Consider the following 23,714-nt stretch of genomic DNA (forward strand, 5'->3'; position numbering starts at 1 on the left):
ATATTTTGTGGCCCCTAGGGCCACAAAATATATTTACTGTATCGGTGCTGCCTCGGAAGGGGGCGGGACGAGCGCCGTCAGATTACATACAGGAGAATCTCCTGTTTACTTGGCTGCATCTGTAATAGGGAGTCCAGTCTCCTGGGCTGCCATTGGACAACTGTTCTGTCTATGATTGGAGGTGGGACTTTGTATTAAAGAGGCCGTCATGTTAACAGGAGATTCTCCTGTATGTAATCTGTTGGCGCTCGTCCTGTCCCCTCCGAGGTTGCAGATAGGCATCGATCAGGCTGCACTGATAGCAATGGTGAGGCTGCATTCATGGCACATGTGAGGCTGCATTGATGGGCGCTAACCCTTATTTTGCTTCCCAGTTATTTATTTAAAACACGTTTTTTCCTGAAATTTCCCTCAAAGTGAAGGTGCGTGTTATACGGCGATAAATACGGTACATCCAAACAGCACGCCCGAGCTCAATCTTAGTATTGAGCAGCGCTCTGGGATTTGTGGGGCCACAAAACGTATCTATCGCCACAAAGGCAAGAGAATTCTTGTTGGGCAGTGTATAAGTTGCTCGGATGAACACACTTAGACCAAATTTTAATGGTTCAAAGAATGTCAGGCAAAATGGTTGGCCCTCAAGCACATTCACTTCATCGAATCTGGCCCTCTCTGAAAAAAGTTTGGACACCCCTGAACTATATACTGTGAATGTAAAAAAAAACATAAAATCGTGGAAAAAAGCGGTTAGAAAAATGCAAAAAGCACTGCAGAAACATCATGCATGGATGTGAATTGAGCCTTAAACTGGAGCATTCAAAATCTGGTGCAGCTGAGCATAGAAACCAATCAGCTTCCAGGTTTTATTGTCAAAGCTTATTTGAACAAGCTGATTGGCTACCATACACAGCTGCACCACATTCAGAGTGCTCCAGTTTTATCAAAGTAATTTCTATCTGCTGTTTTGTTTCTTTGCTTTCAGCATAAATCACTTCTGACAAGTTTTCCTGATGCCAAGAGAAACATGGTGTCAGGGGAGAGACCTCCAGCTGATTGGCAGCCTCTGCTCTATTCCTGTGTGCTGTGTTTAAGGGGGTATGTTCCTTCCCTCCAATCAGCTCTTAGAACTCTCCTCAATGAGCTCTGCAGAATGTAACTTTAGCTCTCTGCTGACAGCTCAGACAAGCTTTATAAATTCTACACTGTGAATGGATATAGAGAAGAATAGACAACAGATAAAACAGGTAAAACTTATGTGGGAGTAGAAATAGAGGATGGACTTCCCCAGTGGGGTTTTTTGGCAGCAAGGTAATAGATATGAGTCATGGGATAGAGTAATAAAATGTAAAAAAGTTTAATAAAGCATACGAAAGTTATAAAAATGAACTCTGGTATCACATAAAAAAGTGGAATACATACATCCAATGAGCACCATATAACTGACACCTAAAATACATGATTGGTAAGAGATGTGTCAAAGAAGTTCTGACGCGTTTCAACCCGCTTATGGGGTCTTCTTCAAAGGAAACTGATAGGTGCTGACTGTAATGGAAGGTAAAAGAATTCAACATATATGGTTGCTGCCATAAGCTACAAAACAGATATGTGTTGATATAATTGTTACATAAATACATGTCTTACTCGCTGTATGTAGTCCTAGTAGTATTTTGACCAGAGATGACTAAAACAAACACATTTTTCTTTCTCTCAATTGGACCCAACATGAAATCCTCCACATGGGAGGAGGCGAAGCACCCTGCTGAACCCCCTGGTTGTAATGTCCCCAGGATGGTGGCTTACAGCAGCTCACAATTGAGCGTGGGAGAGAGGGACTAAGGGCTCGGCTCGAAAGGGGCGGAGAGGAAATATCGGCAGGACGATCACCCAAACGGCCACCTATCAAAAATCGTAGTAATAAGTATACACGCAATGAAAATTTACATATTGCGAAATTAAATGGGATAGGTGAAGTAAAAAGCAGAGTCTACCAGGGCACTGGGGACAGGAAAGGCGAAAGGTGGGATAGGTCAGAAAAAAAAATTAAAAAACTAAAATAAATAAATAAAATAAAAAAATATGATGGATGTGCTGGGGAATTAGGAAAACAAAACTTGTATGCTGACAAGGGAGGTAAATAATTAAAGGTAAATGGTCTCAAAGTACCTTAATGATGAATAAACTCAGGCTGATGGAGGCACAAGACCTAAGGAAAAAAGTAAAGTTATAAGGGTAAATTGTCAGGATCTTAAAAGGAAATAATCAGGGTGAAGCAACAGGCCCCAATATTGCAATTCTTACCCCTGTCCGGAGAGATAAGCTCCTGCTGTGATGGTTGAGAGTCAAAGACTGACTCCTTGAGTCCACAGGACTATTTATATGTAGGTGTGTATTACCTTAGCCAATGGTATGGAACATACCGAGATTCCTCCGCCCCCGCTCCGGAGCCAATAGGATCCCAGCCATGGGAACGGCGATTCTCCCTTGTGAGCTGCTCGGCGTCAGTAAAGGGGAGAGATACCCCCCGGCTAGGCTTATGTGGGAGTATTTGTTTCATCTCTGTGTATCACCTAAGGCCAGTCATTTCACGATGTGTAAAGGTTTACAATCACTTTAAGGGTTGGATTTCTAAAATAGTGTGCATCTTTATTCTCTTTTTTTTTTTCATGTACATAGCAACCTCTTGGCTCTTGGAAATTGCAACAATGTTATTGAGAAATTCCTGCCAATAGAAGCAGAATTTGGTGCTTTAGAGCAACATTGATTGGGGCTTTGAAGCAGCATTGACTGAAGCTATCGCATAACGCTTTATTATTTTTATCATTCTACGCTATATTTAAACACTGTTGCTGTTATCACATTGATTTCTGTTGAACTGATTTGTGCAGGACATGACTGCCAGGGACTTGCTGCAGCAAAGGTACACACTTCCAAATGGTGACACTGCCTGGCGACAATCTCCTTTGGTTACAGCTGCCTTGGAAGGAAAACTTGTCATTCTTGATGGTATCCATCGTGTCAATCCGGGCACTCTATCCATTCTTCAAAGGTCAGTAACTGCTAGCTCTGATGAGCATTTTAGAAGACCAGATAAGGCTTAATGTACACAGGATGTTTTTACAACCTCTTTTGAACAATTTAACCTAATTATTTTCTGTTTAAATATTCATTCACTAAGCAGCAGCTGTAATTTATTCCACATTTTTTCATTGGCGCAGTGGTGATATAGGATACAAACGCCCTGGGTAACCTCTATCAATCATATATTGAACAATTTAACTTGACAGACAGTAACCCACGTTTAAAACTTAATTTTGCAGCATTTACGTGCAGCGTTTAGCTGCGTAAACGCCTGTAAACGAAACGCGGCTAAACGCCTCTAAACTCAGCTTCTGAACCCATTTTTTGCATTCCAAGAAATGTCTCTAAACTCAACTGCCTAGAAACGACTGTAAACGACCCTGTGTACATGTACTGATAAGATAAGATAGAGGAGCATTCAGGAGCAGTTGAAAAAAAGGCTCAGGCATAACGTACTGACCCCCGGCCCTGGCTGGTGGGTCGGTGTCAGTTTATAATCTGTACCCTTTTTTTTTTTTTTTAACTTCAATACTTTTTTTTATTATTTCCATACAAATACAAAGAGAAATTTACAAATCCATTTTTTCCATACTTAGTGCATTTTATGTACATACAGGAGATTAATTACAAACATTAAAAGTGTCCATTCGTCCTATTCCCCCCTCCCTCCCCTCCCTCCCTCCTATCTTACTTTAGAGTGCATACACGTTTTTGGTTCTATTCTTTTCCTTAGATTATTACCCATCATTCCTTAATTTAAAGTGAGCGACCTATTTTACATAACCACTGTTCCCATATTGCTTTAAATGTTTTGAGGTTACCCCTTCTAATCCATGTTGCCCTTTCCTTCCCAATTGTGCTATTTATTACATTAAACCATTCCTCTACTGTGGGTGGATTTTGTGCTTGCCATTTTAGTGCTATTAGTTTCCTCGCCTGGAACAGGCATCTTATAACTGCTTCTAATGTATCCCTCTGCCCCATTCTCTCCTCAATACATCCTAAAAGGCAGACCCTAGCTTCAAGTTCCAGGGTGGTACCGAAGGTTGCATTTATAGTGTCCAAAATTCCAACCCAGTATCTATGCAACTTTGGGCATTTCCACATCATGTGGATGAGGTCCCCTGTATCTTGGCATCTAGGACATTTGTCATCTAGCTTCCATCCAAATCTATATAATTTCTTTGGGGTATAATAGACCCTATGTAGGAGAAATAAATGGGAGACCCGTTGTGACGGGGCTAATGAGACCCTTATCCCTAGTTCCAGTATCCTATCCCATTGGTCATTCGTTAAAGGTCCAATATCCTCCTCCCATCTCTGTTTGTTCCTACTCAACTTCTCTTTTCCTATTAACTGATCACTAATCCGTTCATATAATTCTGAGATAAGACCTTTCAGAACCCCCGTCTTTATAAGTCTTTGGAGATTCGTGAGCTTTTGCCAGCTTACCGGCTGTGATTTAAATTGGGCTTGTAATGCGTGTCTAACCTGTAAATAAGTAAAAAACATGGAGTTTGGAAGGCTGAATTCACTGCTTAGCTCTGAAAAGAGTTTTAATGTGCAGCCTGTGTACAGTTGTGCCACTCTGGTTATCCCTCGTTTCTCCCATTCTTTTAGTTTCCCCATAGCCAAAATTTCTTTTAAATTATTGTTATCCCATAATGGGAAGTATTCTGTTAATCCTTTATAGCCCAAAGCTAATTTTACTGCTTGCCATATTCTCACCACCATCTTTACTGTTGGATTTTTCTCATAGAATGAGTTGGCTTCTAAGGTCTCTATTACAGATCTATGGGGGGACCCTCTTAATATCATTTTCCCACTCGCGTTTCCTCCCCCCTCTATGCTACATCCCCCCAAATGCTGTAACTGTGCTGCCAAATAATAACTATAAGGATGTGGAACCGCCAACCCTCCTCTGTTCGTTGGTAATTGCAACGTTCGGAGACTAATCCTTGCTTTACCCTTTTTCCAGATTAGGGTCCTGAAGAGGGTCTCTATCTTTTTAAACCATTGGTTGTCAATCCACACTGGGGAGTTGTGGAGTATATAGAGCAATTGTGGCATCCATATCATTTTAATTAAATTACTGCGGCCGGCCACCGATAGTGGCAAATGTCCCCATATATCCGCTTTACTTTTAAATTTACCCAGAAGTGGCACTAAATTATTATTTATAAATTGTTCTGGTTTACGTGTTACCACGATTCCCAGATACTCCATCTTCTCCCCTATTTTTAATTGAGGGATTCCTATCCCATCCATATTGCCTACCGGATCCACTGGTAAGAGTGTTGATTTCTCCCAGTTTATTACCAGGCCCGAGAATCGTCCGAACGCTTCTACCGTTTGAACTGCAATTTTGAGGGAGGTTGTAGAATTGCCCAGAAAAAGGAGGATGTCGTCCGCATAAAGCGCGACTTTCTCCTCCTCTGCTCCTCTCTGGAACCCCTGTATTTCCTGTTTACCTCTAATTGCAATCGCCAAGGGCTCAATTGCCAGGGCAAAAAGGAGAGGGGACAATGGACATCCCTGTCTCGTTCCCCTTTCCAATTCAAAGAACTGTGAAACTTCATTATTTATTTTTATTTTGGCCTTTGGGGAGTTATATAATAACTTTATCCATTTAATAAAAGATGGACCAAACCCAAACTTCTCCAGAGCGTACCAAAGATAGTCCCACTCCAAACTATCAAAGGCCTTGGTGGCATCCAATGCTAGGATAGATCTATCACCCGCATTCTCCGCTGGAGTCTGTAAGTTTAAGTACAACCTTCTTATATTTATACTCGTGGACCGATTCGGAATAAATCCAGATTGATCTGGATGTATTAATTTCTGAATATATTTATTTATTCTCGTTGCCAATACTTTGGCCAAGATTTTTACATCTGAGCAGAGTAAAGATATCGGTCTATACGATGATGTATCTAGTTGGTCTTTCCCTTCCTTCTGGAGCACTATAATAATTGCTTCTAACATTGAAGAGGGTAATCTTCCTCCTTCTATCGCCCAATTCAGCGTTTTTAGCAATTCCGGGAGCAGCACCTCACCGTATTGTTTATAAATCTCCGCTGGTAGGCCATCTGGCCCTGGGGACTTTTGATTAGAAAGTTCTTTAACTGCCTGCTGTAGCTCCAATAATGTGATTGGGGATTCCATAGCGTTTCTATCCTCCTCTAATAGAACTGGGATTCCTATTTCTCTAAAGTATTCCTCCATTTTCACTTTAGCTTCCCCCTTTCTTGATCTATACAGATCTTTATAATATACTGCAAACGTATCCACTATTACAGATGTTTCAGATGATATCCCACCTCCTATCGTCCTAACTGCGGGAACACTAGAGGGCGCCATATTAGTTTTTGCTAGAAGGGCCAGAGTATGGCCCACACTTTCCCCCTCTGAAAAGGCACTCTGCTGCTGAAATAGGCGCTTGTTTTCAACTTTCTTGTTTATCACCAACTTATATTCCTGTTGCTTCTCCAGCCATAGCCTTTGTTTAATCAGAGTTGGATTTTCCACATATTGCTTTTCAGCCTCTAGAACCTCTTGCCTGATTTTCTCCTCCCATTCCCTCGAGTTCCTCTTGATCTTGGCTACCTGCTGAATCAATATACCCCTGAGGAACGCCTTCAGGGCATCCCACACCACTCCCCCTGATGCCGTCCCTGTATTGAAGTCCAGGAATTCTCTTAATTTAATGCCGATTTCTTCTGGCTTCCCCATCACTTCAAGCCAAAAGGGACTTATTTTCCAATTACTTTTTTCCCTATGCTTAGTGATAACACCAGAGGGGAATGATCAGAGACCCCTCTTGGATAATAGGATATTTTACTGACTGCTTGTACACTTGCACAGTTTCCCAGTGCCATGTCTATTCTTGATAATGTGGAATATGTACTTGAAAAACAGGAGTACTGCCGCACATCAGGATATTTCACCCTCCAAATGTCCCACCACCCAACCTCTTCCAAAAATTGACTCAAGTGCCCTTCTCCTAGCCCTGGGCTCCGTGTCCCCGGTGGAAATCTGTCCATCGTTCTGTTTAGCACGTTATTTAAATCTCCAACCACTAATACCGGGATATTTCCCTTATTTACCACAAATTCCGTTAATTTATACAGCACCTCCATCTTAAACGGAGGGGGTATATAAATATTCGCCAATACATATGGTACATTTTCTATCAAACAGTGCAGAAAAATATAGCGACCCAGTTCATCTATTCTTGACTCTATACATGTAAATGCTACACCTGTTTTTACCATTATGCTCACTCCTCTGGAATAAGAAGAGTGGACAGAATGGTATTGGTTTTGATCCTTTTTTTTATTGACCAATTTTAACTTTGTTTCTTTAGTCAAATGGGTTTCTTGAATACATATCACCTCCACCCCATAGCACTCCAGGGTAGTAAAAATTGCAGCTTTTTTCACTGGGTCCCCCATCCCCCTGACATTCCAGGAGCCTATATTTATCATTTTAGGTCTCATGCCTGGCCTCATAAACATGATTTACAAAAATAACCCACCTCCCAATGGGTTTAATTACATTTACTTCTCTTATACTTAATACGTGATACACAATGCTCGCAAATTTGTGGAACTTTCCGTAGCTGCGTTTTAACATTATAGCCCCAGAGAAAGCATATCGAACAAAAGAAAAAGCCTCTAAAGAGCAAACAGAAAGACTATATGCCATTTTAAATATACCTAAGAAAAAAAAACAATTAGATGTGCCTTCGAGTGCATTCCCTTCACTTGTGCTCGATAAGTGATACGTGATACTCGTGCTTTGATGCAACTTTACCCCCCCCCCCCCCACCCCACCCCCCCCCCTCCCCCCCCCCACCCCCCCCCCCCCCCTCCGCCCCTCCCCCCTGCCTATCTAGGCCACCCCTTGGGGCTATACATGTGACCTCTCCCTTCCATCCTTCCCTTACATTACCCTTCCCATCCATATCTATTGTGATCCCATGTAACCTCCTCCCCGACCTACGCCCCTAAACAAAGCGCATAACCAGAGGAGGGGAGAGAGAGAGGGAGGAGAGAGAGGAGGGCAACAGGTTCTCTACCCACTGCCCATTCGTTTTAATTCGTGTACCTGAACATATATTCTCTCCTCCCCTACCCCCCCCCTCCCCCCCATTCCTACAATTGCCCCCTCCCCTTCCCCCCCTTCATATCTATCTGTATTCCAATTTATACCCTTAGTGTTGTGTATTTGCTGTGTTATAATATGTTATAATATGTATCTACCTTTCTTTGCCCCTTCTCTCTCAGTGTTTAGGAGAAAAAACAAAAAAAACAACAAAAAAAAAACAAAAAACAACAAAAAAAAAAAAGGGGAGAGAAAAAACAAAAACAAAAACCCCACTCCCCCCCCCCCCTTAATGTCTTCCCAGCACATAACCCTTGTTCAGCTTTTTCCAAGTTATCCGATCAGTCAAGACTTAGTCTACTCTCGTGCTTTATTCTCTTCCAGCCACTGTGCTGCTTTTCCTGGTGAGTCAAAGATTTGGGGGCCTTCTGTTGTCATTACTCTTAGACGTGCTGGATACAGTAGTGCATATTTAAACTTATTCTTTAGTAGATTACGTTTAATAGGTGTAAACTCTGATCTACGTTTACTGAGTTCTGGAGAGAAATCTGGAAAAAATGAGATTCTTGAATCATTATAAAAAATGTCCCCCTTCTCTCTCGCCTTTTGCAATACTGCTGCCTTATCTGTAAAATTAAGAAACTTCAAAAGTAGGGGCCTAGGGTGTCCATCCTTAAGATGTGTTCTAAACGGGACTCTATGGGCCCTTTCTATTGCAAAGAGCCGTGAAAAGGTATTTTCCCCAAAAATATCTCCGAGCCATTTCTCAAAGAACCTTATGGGGTCGGTACCCTCACTGCGTTCTGGAAGACCCACCACCCGAATGTTATTTCTTCGTAGCCTATTTTCGATTTCGTCAAGTTTAGAGGCCTGCCATCCATTTTGTTCCTTTAATTCTTGCATCTGTTGTTTTAATGAATATACCTCGTCTTCTACTTGGCTCACTCTCTCCTCTGCTGATGTTATCCTTTGCCCAGTCTTTTGCAATTCCTGGCCCATTGTCTCTAGTTCTTCCTTTATTTCTTTTATCTGGTCAGTTAAATTATTCAATGTCCCTCTACATGCATTTATGGCACTTAATATCTCCTTCAAAGTTGGCTCTTCCTCCCGCCTGGGATCATCTGCTATTTTTGCCAATGAGGTTTCTATAAGAGAATTTGCTGATGCCATTGCACCCCCCCCTCCTTGGGGCTCTACCGCAGGGTTTTTTTTTATTTTAGGAGCTGATGAACCTTGTCCACCACTTTTCCTGTCCGTCGCTATCCCTGTTTGGTTTTTGACCTGCGATTGTGTTTGTGGGTGCTGAGCTGCTTTTCCAGGCGACTTTTCTACTTTAGCTGCTGCTGTGGCTGCTGCGACTGCTGCCGCCTGTGCCGCCTTCTCCTTATCTTTCGCAGCCCGTGTTACTTGAGGGCCACCACTTTCCTGGTTGGACTGTCCCTTTTTTGTAACTGCTGCCATTATTCAAAGAAATGCAACAACACCAAAAAAAAAAAAAAAAATTTTTTTTTTTTTAAAAAAAGTATAAAGATAATGGAGCACTCCAACAGTACACCTAGTATGCTAATCTGATGTATAAAGGATGTGAAAGCAGCAACTGCAGAAGATATGTGAGCAGCAAGCCTAGTGTTGGCCCCCAAAATTTTTTTCCAGAGAGAGCAAACAGGCTATTTGCTTTTGCTTAATAACAAATTAACGGTTATTGCTATACAATTTCATGTATCCAGCGCAAAGTGCAATACGAAATTCGTGCAGAGTAAGTGCAAATTTTGCTTGGAAAAAAAATGAATACAACAGCCTATTCCTCCTGTGGCTAAGCTGTGTGAAAGCGGGGCAGATTTCTAAGCTCTGAATGCCTTTATGTCTTTCTACTTTAATGGCACTTTGTTTTAGACAGTTAAGCAGATAGGGGTAACAACTTCAGTTGGAAATACTCATTCAGTGAGATAATGCATGAATCAGTTCAAGTAATGCATAATGCAAAATGCACCCATACACCAGTGTTGTGCTGGGTTACTCACTGAGCCGCCGACCGCTGCATTGTTTGCATTCTGGATCTTTTCCAGCCCATCCTCATCTCTGATGTCCTGCCAAAAGGTGTTACAGTAGGTCTATGCGGTGGGAGAGCGAGGGGGAACCTCCAAGGCATCCCCAGTTGTCCCCAGTACCTTCCTCTCCGCTCTCCGGCCGAAACCCTCCAGGATTCGCTGGGGCCAACCACGTGGTCCGGTCAGCTGACCACCGCCCTCCAATCGTGAACCCGAATCGCCAGCTGTAGTCAGCTGTAGTCAGTCTCTGCCGCCGAGCCTCCTCTACGTCACCAGGGGAACCCCCGAAAACAAGCAAGCCCGACAAGCAAGCCCGACCAGCCAGCAGGGCCCCCGGGACCACCAGCAGGTACGTCCGCCTGACGGCAACAGCAAGGAACGAGGGGCAGGGTTCGTGCCTGGGAGTTTCACTGCTGGGTATTGCTGGAAATTAGCGTGACATATATCGTGCAGGGAGTACAGGGAGCAGAGGGACGGTGGGAGGCATAGTACGCTCCTCTCACATCTCTCACATCTCACAAGCTTGCCTCACTCACTCGCCGCACACCTGCATCCGGTCACGCCCCCCCATCTGTACCCTTATAATATATATTTTATAAGGTACTTTTATGTGAACTCCTTTGTTTCATGTCCATATATCCAGCATCGGAAATTTATCATCTATTTTCCCTTTTCTCATACAGTGGGGCAAACAAGTATTTAGTCAGCCACCAATTGTGCAAGTTCTCAGACTTAAAAAGATGAGAGAGGCCTGTAATTGTCATCATAGGTATACCTCAACTATGAGAGACAAAATGTGGAAACAAATCCAGACAATCTTATTGTCTGATTTGGAAAGAATGTATTTGCAAACCTATGTTTCTGTTTCAACCTATTATTGATTGTTTTGTTCAAGTTCAACTAATTGTACATGACCCCCCTTTTTTTTTTTTTTTACTGATGTTCACAATGCACTTATCTCATTTGAATGTTTGTATCTATGTTACCATATTCCTAAAAAATCCAATAAAAAACATTGAACAAGAAAAAATAAAGTAACTCTATCTCAAGTTCCAATAGATATGAAAACGGTTAATCCACGCTCGGTTTACATCTATGCGGGTGGCTGCTGATGCGGGAATCGCATTAATATCCGCAACCACCCTCAGTGAAAACGTGCTGCTATGAGAAAATGTAGGGGCTGCGATTCATTCTGAATGGCACTCCCACGCATGTAAAAACGCAGTGCATTTTAAGGGTGCAGGAACCACAGGGAAATTGCATGGTCAAAATGAAACACAGGCACAGCAGCCCATATAAATGAATGGGCTGCCATGCCCCAGCAAACATGACCCACACACACATATGTGCGAACCGAGTCTTATTGCATTTTCAAAAAGTTTAAAGAGTAAACGTGATGTAAGTTCTGGAGGTTATACTGTATTAACACCTTCATGCCTAAGCCTTTTTCTGACATTTGTTGCTTACAAATTAAAATTAATATTTTTTGCTAGAAAATGACTTAGAACCCCCAAACAGGTCAGGGATAAAGTTGTGGAGAAGTTTATAGCGGGGTTAGGGTATAAAAAAATATCCCACGCTTTGAACATCTGACAGAGTACTGTTCAATTCACTTATTCAAAAATGGAGAGTATGGCACAGCTTCAAGCCTACCAATATATGGACATCCACCTAAGCTGACAGGCCGGGCAAGAGGAGCATTTATCAGAAAAGCAACCAAGAGGCCCATGGTAACTCTGGAGGAGATGCAGAGATCCACAGCTCAGGTGGGAGAATCTGTCCACAGGACAACTATTAGTCTTGCACTCCACAAATCTGGCCTTTATGGAAGAGTGGGGGATACAGCAAACATGTGGAGCAATGTGGGGGACACAGCAAACATGTGGAAGAAGGTGCTCTGGTCAGATGAGAACAACATTTTTACAAAAATGTTACCTAAAAGCAAAACGCTATGTGTGGGGAAAAACTAACATTGCACATCACCCTGAACACACCATCCTCACCATAAAACATGGTGGTGGCAGCATCATGTTGTGGGGATGCTTTTCTTCAGCAGGGACAGAGAACTTGGTCAGAGTTGATGGGAAGATGGATGGAGCCAAATACAGGGAACTCTTAGAAGAAAACCTGTTAAGCCTGGTACACACGACCGAGGAACTCGACGGGCGAAACACATCGTTTTCCTCGTCGAGTTCCTTGTTAGGCTGTCGAGGAACTCGACAAGGCAAGTTTCTCCATTCCCGTAGAGGAAATGGAGAACTTGCTCTCTTTTTGGCTCATCGAGTTTCTTGACAGTTTCCTCAACGAAAATGTACACACGACCGGTTTCCTCGGCAAAAAAATATCTCCCAGCAAGTTTCTTGCTGGTTTTTGCCGAGAAACTTGGTCGTGTGTACAAGGCTTCAGAGTCTGCAAAAGACTTGAGACTTGGGCGAAGGTTCACCTTCCAGCAGGACAACAACCCTAAACATACAGCCAGAGCTACAATGGAATGGTTTAGATCAAAGCATATTTATGTGTTAGACTGGCCCAGCCAAAGTCCAGACCTAAATCCAATTGAGAATCTGTGGCAAGACTTGAAAATTGCTGTTCACGGCCGCTCTCCATCCAATCTGACAGCGCTTGAGCTATGTTGCAAAGAAGAATGGGCAAAAATGTCACTCTTTTAGATGTGCAAAGCTGGTAGAGACATACCCAAAAAGGTGGTTCTACAAAGTATTGATTCAGGGGGGCTAAATACAAATGCACGCCACACTTTTCACATATTTATTTGTAAAAATAATTTAACTATTTATAATTTTCCTTCCACTTCACAATTATGTACCGCTTTGTGTTGGTCCATCACATAAAATCCCAATAAAAATACATTTACGTTTTCGGTTGTAACATGACAAAATGTGGAAAATATCAATGGGTATAAATATTTTTTCAAGGCACAGTATTTAGTGCTCCTTGGTAATTTTTTTCTTGAGTTTATGTGTCTTTGGTAGTAAAGACTGACAAAAAATTGCACTCTTTGCTCAAAAAGAACCCTTATCTGTATGATTTGGATATCTATTGCTACTTTTCCTGTAAGGGGCACCTCTGCTTTCCCTTAAGTGATCTCACTGTAGGAGCGATTATTGGTAATCATTGGTGCATTGATGCAGGATTGAGTAAAGGTTTATGGTTTCACAATATGGCCATTATATTTGTAGGATTCCACAATGCTATTTTGTGTTTTAATCAATACAGCACATGTAATACCTTGTAATGCTTATTGGTTTATATTCTTTATCCTGCATTTGCTTGAATGTAAATAAGATTAATATACTAAAAACCTCTGAAGCATAAACGTGTCCTTTATCTTGGAGTAGTTGTGTAAAGCAAATCAAAGTCTACTTTCACTGCTTAGTAAGTATATGGGATCTGGCAACACCATTGTTAGATTTTTCTGCTTTTGCAATATTTATATTTTTTACATCTTTATGCAATATTTATTTATGCTTATTGAAGCAGCATTAACAGCTCCTGCACTGAAATGTTCATTAGCCTGGAATTTTTCATATTTCTTTTACATAGTATATGTAATCATAGCCTGGGATTATGGGTTATGTTTTATTCACATAAGAAGAATCATGTGACAACATTTACCATTGAGTGCTACTAATCATTCTCAGTGTTGGTCCTCTGTGTATAAGGGTGCCATACAAGGTCCGATAAAACCAATTTGAGTATGATTCTGTGACAGGGTGGGTCATATAGAGGTGCAGTTTGCGATTGCGAGAAGTGTTAAAAAAATCACTTTAAGAATGAGAAGAAAAGGATAAAAAGCTTTGATTTTTTTCTTTAGCAAATCCATTTGTCAGCAAGCCCATAGTGGCTGGCAAATATCTTCACACCTGTCATTTTTGGTTCCCCCAGAAGTGGGGAATTTGCATCTCCTTGTTATTGTGGGCATTAGCTGTAAAAGGTTCCATGTAACGTTTTACCCAATGTTTTTTCAGGCTAATTCATGACAGAGAGCTCACTCTGTACGACGGTACCAGGCTACTTCGAGGAGATAGATATCAGTTTTTAAAGAAGGAACTGGACATTTCAGATGCTGAGCTACAAGAAAGGTATTTGCATACATAAACCTGAAACTTTAAAGCTTGCCACAGACATTCCAGTCTTTTTGTACTACACCCTTTAGATTAGCCCACACCTATATAATACTGTACAAGGATCTATCTGAACAATCTACTAATTTCAAGGTATTCTAGAATTTGATTGTACCAGGTGTTGCTGGCCTAGATGTAGTATTTCGTTTTTTACTTTCTTTTACTTTTTACCTAATACTAAAATGACCACCAGCTAAGCTTTAAGGTGATACTAAAAAAAATCTATTCAATTATTTTTCTGCTGTGATCTGACTTCCTGACTCGGGACTATGGACTAGGGGATTTGTAGTGTTCATAGAGCAGTGTAAATTCAGCAAGTGTATTCTTTGTTCCAAACAAACTAAAGAGAGGCAGGAAAAGGGAAGTTTTGGGAGCTCCTCTTCATCCTCCGTTAGGTGGCCTATAGTATATACAGACTATTGATTTCCTAATTTGCTGCCACAAGGAATCCACTTCCTCCCTGCCTGTTACCAATATCATCCCTCATATTCACTATCAAATTACTCTTGACATACACACCCCTCAACCTATTCTACCTACCCTTCCCCTTCAATACAGGGGGTGCCCAGGACTGTCGCAAGCCAGTCATGTGTAACTGACCAAAATGTCAGCCCAGTTCTCCAGTAAACGAAAAACCTCCTTCCTGCACCAGTAGTGTCTTAGCCACTTGTTAAGTTCCCTAAGCTCTTGTTGCCTTTCTGGTGTGGCTAAAGGTACAGGCGGTATTTCTGAGAATGCTTCCTTGGATGTCTGTTTCTTTAATATAGCTCCTAAATCCCTGAAATTGTTTTTTTTAGGATGCTCCATCTTTCTCTAACTTTGTCACTGATACTGATGTGTACCATGACAGCTGGGTCCTCCCCAGCCTCACCCAACAATCTGTCCATCTGATCCACGATGTGCTGAACTTGAGCGCCCGGTAAACATCATTCTGTTAGGGTAATCTGTCACAAATATCCTGATTGTCAATCTGTCCTCCTAATAATTGAGTCCCCTACAACAAGTATTTGTCTATCTTTTCTTGTAACCTTGCTGCCATCCATTGTTCCCCTGACAGCTAGGGGAGTCAGTCTGCTTAAGTAAAGCCACTCCCTGACTGTTATCCCCATCATCACACAACCAAGCATATTTATTGGCATGTGTCAGCTCAGGACTGGCTTAACATTTTTCCCTCTACCCTACCTAATGGTCACCCATCTACCCTGTTCTAATGTCTACACCTCCACATCTCCACCCACCTCTGTACTAGCTCCTGCCAGCACTTGATGGGTATAGTCCAAACTCCCTTTCAGGTTGACAATGTGTCAGGACCTGGATTCGAACCTGGGACCTCAGCTGTGTCTGGCAGTGAACCTTCTCACTGAGCTATCTGGGATGCTGGATAGCTCCCTGTCTGATCTGCTGGACAAACCCATCTGATCCATTGAACATTCCTGCCTTGTGTCTTGATTGTCTTGAACCTTGAACCCCTTGCTCCTCCCACCAACTTCCTGATATAAGCCATGTCTCTGCACTTTCTCCTTGCCAGAATATTGTGCTCTCTCCAGCCTGTATCTCGCTCCTGTCTTCTCTGCTGCCGTCCATATTTGCTACTGCTCGTTATCGACCCTTGGCTTGTTATCGACTACGCTTCTGCCTGATCCCAACCTACAAATACTCGTTATCGACCCTTGGCTTGTTATCGACTACGCTTCTGCCTGATCCCAATCTACAAATACTCATTACCGACCTTTTGGCTTGTTTACCGACCACGCTTCTGTTTGATCCTTACCTGCTTATCTGCTATTGTACCCCGGCTTTCTCACCTCCTGGTGGGGCAATCCTGAGGACCGCGACCTGGCGCTAACACGCAGCAAAATCCATCTCCACCTTCAGGAGCTCTGGTGAATACCGGTTAGCGCTTAGATTCCGCACCTCAGGTGACCCCGTGTCATCAGCCAGGGTGACCTGCTCAGCTGCTATAGCTACTGGCCTCTGAGCCTGACCCCAGACCGTGACACAATGCTTTGCAGTTTTGCCAGTTGTTGACACAATGTGGAATTATTTGGGGTTAATATTCTAAGGGCAAGTAGGCTGTTCACTTTGCAAGGAAATGTTCCTAAGAGCTTAGTGGATGTGGTGAAATTTCACTTTGCAAAGAATATGCAACCATGTGCAAGATAAATGGCATGTGATATTAGGTATTCTTTGCAAAGTGAATTTTCACCACATTCACTAAGCTCTGAAACCTGAGGAAATTCCTCCTGTAAAATGCAACTTCCCTTGCAGCCTATTTGACATTAGAATATCAACCCCAAATACTTCCACATTGTGACAACAGCTGGCAACACTGTACAGCATTGTCAACCTGAAAGGGAGTGATGGGAGCAGAGCTTCACCTCATTCACTGAACTCTGGGGAACATTTCCTTGCAATGTGAACATTTTATTTGCCTTTATTACAGGATGAGTTCTGTTAAAAAAATTATTTTGAATGAATTTTGAAGGAATTTACAAGCAATAGGCAAAATTAATCGAGTAATTTACACCTGTTGCAACATTGGATCGTAATCTATATATCCATTTGCTAGGTGAAAATAAAGCAAAAGTATTTTAAAAAACAAAAAACAATCCAGCCACTACAGTAAACTCTACTAATCTGCAATATATTAAGTTTTTGGTCCTTTCATTTTTATATTGTTGTGTCAGTTGAGCACAAAACATTATTGGCCAGATTCACGTAGAGCCGCGTATCTTTAGTTTAACGTAGCGCATCCCATTTGCACTACGCCGATGTAACATAGTGAGGCAAGGCCAGTATTCACAAAGCACTTGCTCCCTAAGTTACGTCGGCGTAGCGCAAATGGCCCGGCGTAACCCAGCCTAATTCAAATTAGGCAGGTAGTGGGCGTGCTACAAGTAAAGTAGGCGTAGCTTACTGCGACAGGCGTACGTACGTACGTTCGTGAATCGGCGTATCTTGCTCATTTACATATTTGACGCGTAAATCCACGTACACGCCCCTAGCGGCCATGGTAAATATGCACATAAGATACGACGACGTAGGAGACTTACGTCGGTCGTACCTTAGCAACAGTGAGGCGTATCTCATTTTGAGAATGCGCGCAAAGATACAACGGCGCTCATTCGGACTTACGACGGCGTATCTACTGATACGCCGTCGTAAGTCTACGTGAATCTGGCTTTATGTGTGAGATGACCAAGACTACTGGAAGACATTATTGTATTATTTTTCTATTCCAATTTACTGTGCTAATAGGAATTGAATATTTAAGCAATTCAGTGCAAGCTGCTTAGTTGTAGATATTGTGTTACCCCCTACATTTTGAAATAAACTTTGGGTAATGCTTCCTTTGAAATTCAGTCTGAGTCTGACTTAACTTCATGGAAACATTTTATTTTCTAAAAAAGGAAAAAAAAAAAGGAAAAAGTTTCCTTTTGAACTTGGCAAAGGACTGCATTAATATCAAGCTTCGTGTATTCCCTATATCCTTTTCGTTTCATCTCTTGTACTGAAAATGGTAACTATAGCAACAGAGTTTATTTTACCATCCTTAAAAAAAGCATGGATGTTAGCTTCTTATAAACTGTAGTGTTGCACTTGCCAATTAAGGCATACATCATTATTATTTTTTTTGTAATTTATATGGATCTGACATTCTACAGCATTAAAAAAAAAAAACAATGAGCTAATCATGCAATGATAAGCTTCTGGAGTAATGGCCTTACCAAAGTAATTTTAACACACTTAAAAATACAGGGCTAATTGGGTGGATGTTGGTTTATTACCAGGATTTTTTGGGTAAATACTAGAAAACCTGGAAACAAAATCTATACAAATACTGTAGAATAGGGATGAACCGAACCCCCCCCCCCCCTGTTCGGTTCGCACCAGAACCTTAGAACGGACCGAACATTCGCGCAAACATTTAGAACCAAGTCGGATCTCCCGTCGCGTCTATGACGGCTTTGTCTCTATCGCGTCTCTATCGCGGCAAGCCAGCTCGGCGCTGGCTCCCGCGATGGGGCTCGTAGGTGCTCAATCTCGCCGAGAAAGGGAGCGAGATTGACACAATATCGCGTGCACCTACTGTAGCTTTAGGTGCACACTGCAGAGGACACAGACAGTACACCACGTGAAAGTACTTGCAGCAATATCCTCTGCCTGTAGTATTAATATGAGTAGATCCCTGACTCTAGGAATAAATATGAGACACACCAACTTTACGTTAGGTGCACAATGTGCAGAGGACAAGGACAGTACACACACCACGTAGCTTTAGGTGCACAATGTGCAGAGGACACGAAAAGTACAAACACCACGTAGCTTTAGGTGCACACTGCAGAGGACACAGACAGTACGCCACGTGAAAGTACTTGCAGCAATATCCTCTGCCTGTAGTATTGATATAAGCAGATCCCTGACTCTAGGAGTAAATATGAGAAACACTAGCTTTATTTACGTTGGGTGCACAATGTGCAGAAGACACAGACAGTGCACACACCACGTAGCTTTTGGTGCACAATGTGCAGAGGACATGGAAAGTACACACACCACGTAGCTTTAGGTGCACACTGCAGTGGACACAGACAGTACACCACGTGAGAATACTGTAGCTAGCACAATGACCTGCCTGCCTGTCAGTAAATTAGGAAGAGCGGATCTAGCTAATCTCAATACAGTGTATAAATATATATACAACACCTGGGATGCATATATACCCTCTACACACTGTAACTCTAACTGACTAGCCTGCCTGCTCTATCTACCTGCAATACATGAGCCTCTCTGTCTCTCTCTGTCTTAACCACTGTAACACACTACACAAGGCCGACTTGCAGGCGGCCTTTTATAGTGTGGGGCGTGTACTAAACCCCCTGAACCATAATTGGCCAAAGTCACCCTGGCTTTGGCCAATTATGGCTCTCCGTTTTTTGCAAGCTGTGATTGGCCAAGCATGCGGGTCATAGTGCGTGCTTGGCCAATCATCAGCCAGCAATGCACTGCGATGCTGCAGTGAATTATCGGCCGTGACACGCCACTCAAATTTGGCGCGAACGGCCCATAACGTTCGTGATTCAACGAACGGTCGAACATGAGTCTCATCCCTACTGTAGAAGGAGAACATGAAAATTCTATGCAGACAATTTTGCTGGAGGGAACTGAACTGAAGATATCTGGAGCAATTTGTGGACTGTTTCAATATTTTATGAGAATTACGCTCATCAGTAATCATTTATGATGTCAGACATGTCAGGACCAAAACACAAAACATTAATACATATCCCATGCTGCCATCCTTACTTGTGTGTGTTCCATCAGGAAACTGGTGGGTACCCATTTGTCCTTTTTACTAAATCACAAGCTGCATAAAGCTATCTCTACAAAAACAATGTCATTTTAAACATCACACTTTCTAGTATTAGAACACTCAATGAAGAATATAGAGTTTTTACATCCCTGAAAGATGCAATTACATTTTTTAAAGCTGTTTTCCTTATTGCAACTACTCATTGATGTAGTAGTAGTGTTGATCAAATGCTGTATATCCCAAAGCCCACCCCAAAGGCCCACCCAGGCCTGGAACCTGGTCTTTTTTGCTGTCTGCAGTTACCAGTATGCTGCAGCATGTATTGTATAGATGAACTCTGCTCTGTCAGCTATTTTACAGCAGAATACAGGTAGATAGGTACTGATGTAAAATACAAGTTAAGTGAATCCCTTAACAATTGAGATGTCAAAAAGGAAAGAGTAGAATTTGTTTCGTTAGTTCATTGTCTGTGATTGGTAAAATAAATGGTTACATTTTTTCCCAAATTACCTCTTATGTTTTCACAATTTATTACAATGATAAAATAGAACAATGGATGATAGAATCAAGAGAAATAAATGTAATTATGTTAAAGCTAAATTCCGAGAATTCAACTATTTTGTAAAAACTGTGTATATACCATGAGTTAAGTCCAACGAGGTGCCTGCCACCTCGTAGACTTATCTCTATTATTTACATCTGACAGGTTTATTGTGCTCCAGGAAGAAAACACATGGAGCTCCAACGCTGCTTGCTGTGGTCTCATTTCTTTAAGAGCAGAGTCGCTGGAACTGTTATGCTTTCCCCTCTCCTTGTTCTGCCCATTCAAAGAAGCCTCTGTATGATGTGAACTCATTCACAAAGTACAAAGGCTTCTGTGAATGGGCAGCAGAGAGGAGGGGTGAGCCTCTTTGAGGTAAGTTCCTTCACCTGGTTTCCTCCTTTAAAAATGATGGAGCTTGCCCGTTTCCAAGTGAAAAAAATAAGTAATAAAAATTGCCAAAAGTGTCAGAAAACGAGATGTTTATTATTCTTTAGTTTTTTGTTTTTTTTTACCTCTCGAAATGTGCATAAAAATAACAGGGATGTTGCCCAGGGCCATTTTATAATAGTATGTGTCAAACAGTTTTTCATTTAAAAAATTGTAAAATAATTCGGACATTTAAGTGGGTTTTATACTACTACAAGATGGACTATAACTATCTCTGTTGGTAATATTTTTCATTCATGTGTAAGAATACATTTCAACTATGCCTGATACATAACCACTACATTTATTGTAACCATTCATTTATTTTGTTTTTGCAGGTCAATATTTCCTATTCACCCTTCTTTTAGAATCATTGCTTTGGCAGAGCCACCAGTGATTGGCAGCACTACTCAGCAGTGGCTGGGTCCCGAGCTCCTCACTATGTTTCTGTACCATAATGTAAAACCTTCCACCAGAAAAGAGGAGATTCAAATAATGAAGGGAATGGTAAGAACTCTGTGATCTTTCTCAATATTCCATGTACTAATTGCAATGTAAAAAAATGTAATTGTGATTTTTAATTGATTCAGAGCTCACATAGCCTCTCTGTAATGAGCTTTCTACCTCATTTATGTTATAGGCCCAAAAAAATTCAAAATACGATTTGTGTGGCTTAATTAGATGTTTTATTTTTTATCTTCTATTGAAGATGCAAGCATAGTTCTTAGTAGATATTACTGTTCAGAGTAGTTACAGATTTTAAAACGTATTACATATATTCTTAATACCTCTCATATGCTTTTACTTAGACTACATTTTGAAATAATATGTCTGTATTTATTTCTCGACTCCCTATGTCCTTCTTAAATTAACTTGATTTTTATAAGGTGGTTCTTTTTTTTTTATTGTAAATACAGACTGTGTGTTCCTTTTTATTGCTGCAGTGATTCTTTACAATTTTTATAGTTATATCAGACTAGTAACTAGGAGTATAGATGTAACTATATAGTAAGCTAAGTTAAGTACCGCTCACAACCCCCATGGCCAAGTAATGAGTTTCATCTTATGTTGTTGGGTAGAGAAAGTGGGTTGTATGGAAGTGGCGAGGTACTATTGTAGGGTATAGTGTTGGGGTGGGATAATTGGTCTTATCAGCAAAAGGGTGCTAGATGGAGGGGTTTCACTTTGAGAGAGCCTTTCCTCAGTAAAGACTGAGTCAAAGGCTGAGCAAACTGTGGGTGGTTTACACATCATTTGACATCTACAGGGGTTAACACTGGGGGCTGGTACATTGCATTGAATGGCATTGATATTAAGATAACTTTATAGGAGGAAAGGCTGTAATTTATAGCAGCTTTCTTTGCTTGGTACAGTGCTGGGGCTGAGTAGGGGTTACTCTTCACATGGGATTGTCATTGACCCCAGAAGTGTGAAGTCATCCACCCTCGGTTCACTCCCTTTAATTCTTTCTGCTCTTCCATTCATCCTGTAATTTTGTATTTAATCTCCTTAACTCCCCCTGAACTGTCCACCAGGTGTGTGTTTTTAAACATGACTACACAAGATATTTTACATAAAGATGATCACATTTTCACGCACATCTTGAAAGCTTTAAAAAGATGATAGATTCCTTTTAAGGATTTTAAACTCGCTCAAAATAATTCCCTGTGTACAATATTAAGAAATTAAACATACTACAACAATTGCTCTAACAAAAAAGGTAAATCAATCATCTAACCTTTTGTGCTCTGGGAAGAAACCTATCGCAGCCCAGCCTTGGTAATCCACTGATCTCTCTGGTTTTCTGAAAGTATCAGTGTTGCATGGCCAGTGACTGAATAGAAAGTCAGTCACTGGCCTTAAGTGGTGGATCTATATTAAAAGGCATAAAAACTCTAGACAGGAGCATTTCAGTTTCCTTACGAATGATTAAACAATTGCCAGACTAGCTTTAAACCAAACAGGTACATTCAAAATCCAATTCCTTTCTGGCAAGCTCCCCATAAATCACAGCACATGGTTTTATCTTTTCTTCAACTATTGAGAACAATTCCGAACCAAAGCCAATGGCCTTTCCCAAACTCTTGAGTTATTCTTGTTTGACTCTTTGACACCATATCATACAATGAAGTGCACTCCCATCCACTTCTTATCAGATGCCTCGAGAAAATGTTTCTCCAATACAGCAAATGTCATAAATCATAATATGCCATATATGAAAGTAGATAAGCAACAAGTTAAGGTACCTAATCCTTCATAAAGAAACGCAACATTTCAAGCCACAAAACATGCTCCTTTTTCAGGCATATATTTGTAAATTTGTTTGACACCTTTAATTTGCTATTAATAAGGTTTCACTTTTTTTTTATTATTATTAGCGGCATACAAATAAAAGCTGTTGGGAGCAATATGGTACAATTTTGGCTCTTTTTCCCTTTATGAAAACGCTGTTGATACAATATAATGAAACATTTGGAAAATAGACAAAAACGATGCTGGGACATTAAACACAACCATGCCCCAATGCCTCTAGAAAGCAACATCATCACATTTAAGTTTTTTTTTTAAGTCTTTTGATATTTAACTGCTCAACATTCCATATAATTTGTTTGTCAGGTGCCAAATGTCCCAAAAGAGGCAGTGGAGCAGCTGTTGACATTGACACACAAGCTACTTGACACAAAGGACCCTAATGTGAGTTACTGTTTCATGACATTTTATTACTGTGTGTTCTAATCAGACGTTATTTACTTATTGCAGTCTTGAATCAGGATTTCAGGCAAGCCGCTAAATGCACAGGTGAAATACATACAATTGAACGGTTTTACCTGCCAAAACATTTGCAGTTCTTTTTATCCTGCCTTGTAATCTAGGTGCGCCTGGAAGACAGTTTAGCCAATCCTGTATCTTTTACAGTGTCAACATAGGCTGGCCCAAAACACATCCCCAGCCTGAACCACTATGTTTTCTATGTTTGCTGTCAGTACACATGCATTGCAGCAAAACTTGGCTGATTTCTGTTGCTGTACCCCTCTCTCTCAGTCCTGTACAGCAGGCTG

General features: G+C 41.3%; 1 protein-coding gene across 1 annotated transcript in view; it reads left to right on the forward strand.

Moving 5' to 3' along the window:
- The window catches only part of VWA8 (von Willebrand factor A domain containing 8), a 486,197-nt gene that overhangs the window by 162,134 nt on the left and 300,349 nt on the right, over positions 1-23,714 (forward strand). The window contains exons 14-17 of the mRNA XM_040341313.1: positions 2,886-3,046; positions 14,219-14,332; positions 20,994-21,162; positions 23,272-23,349. Coding sequence (XP_040197247.1) covers positions 2,886-3,046; positions 14,219-14,332; positions 20,994-21,162; positions 23,272-23,349 — 522 coding nt within the window. The remainder of the gene's footprint in view (positions 1-2,885; positions 3,047-14,218; positions 14,333-20,993; positions 21,163-23,271; positions 23,350-23,714) is intronic.

The sequence above is a fragment of the Rana temporaria genome, chromosome 2, assembly GCF_905171775.1.
Source record: "Rana temporaria chromosome 2, aRanTem1.1, whole genome shotgun sequence".
In the NCBI taxonomy this organism is placed as follows: domain Eukaryota; kingdom Metazoa; phylum Chordata; class Amphibia; order Anura; family Ranidae; genus Rana; species Rana temporaria.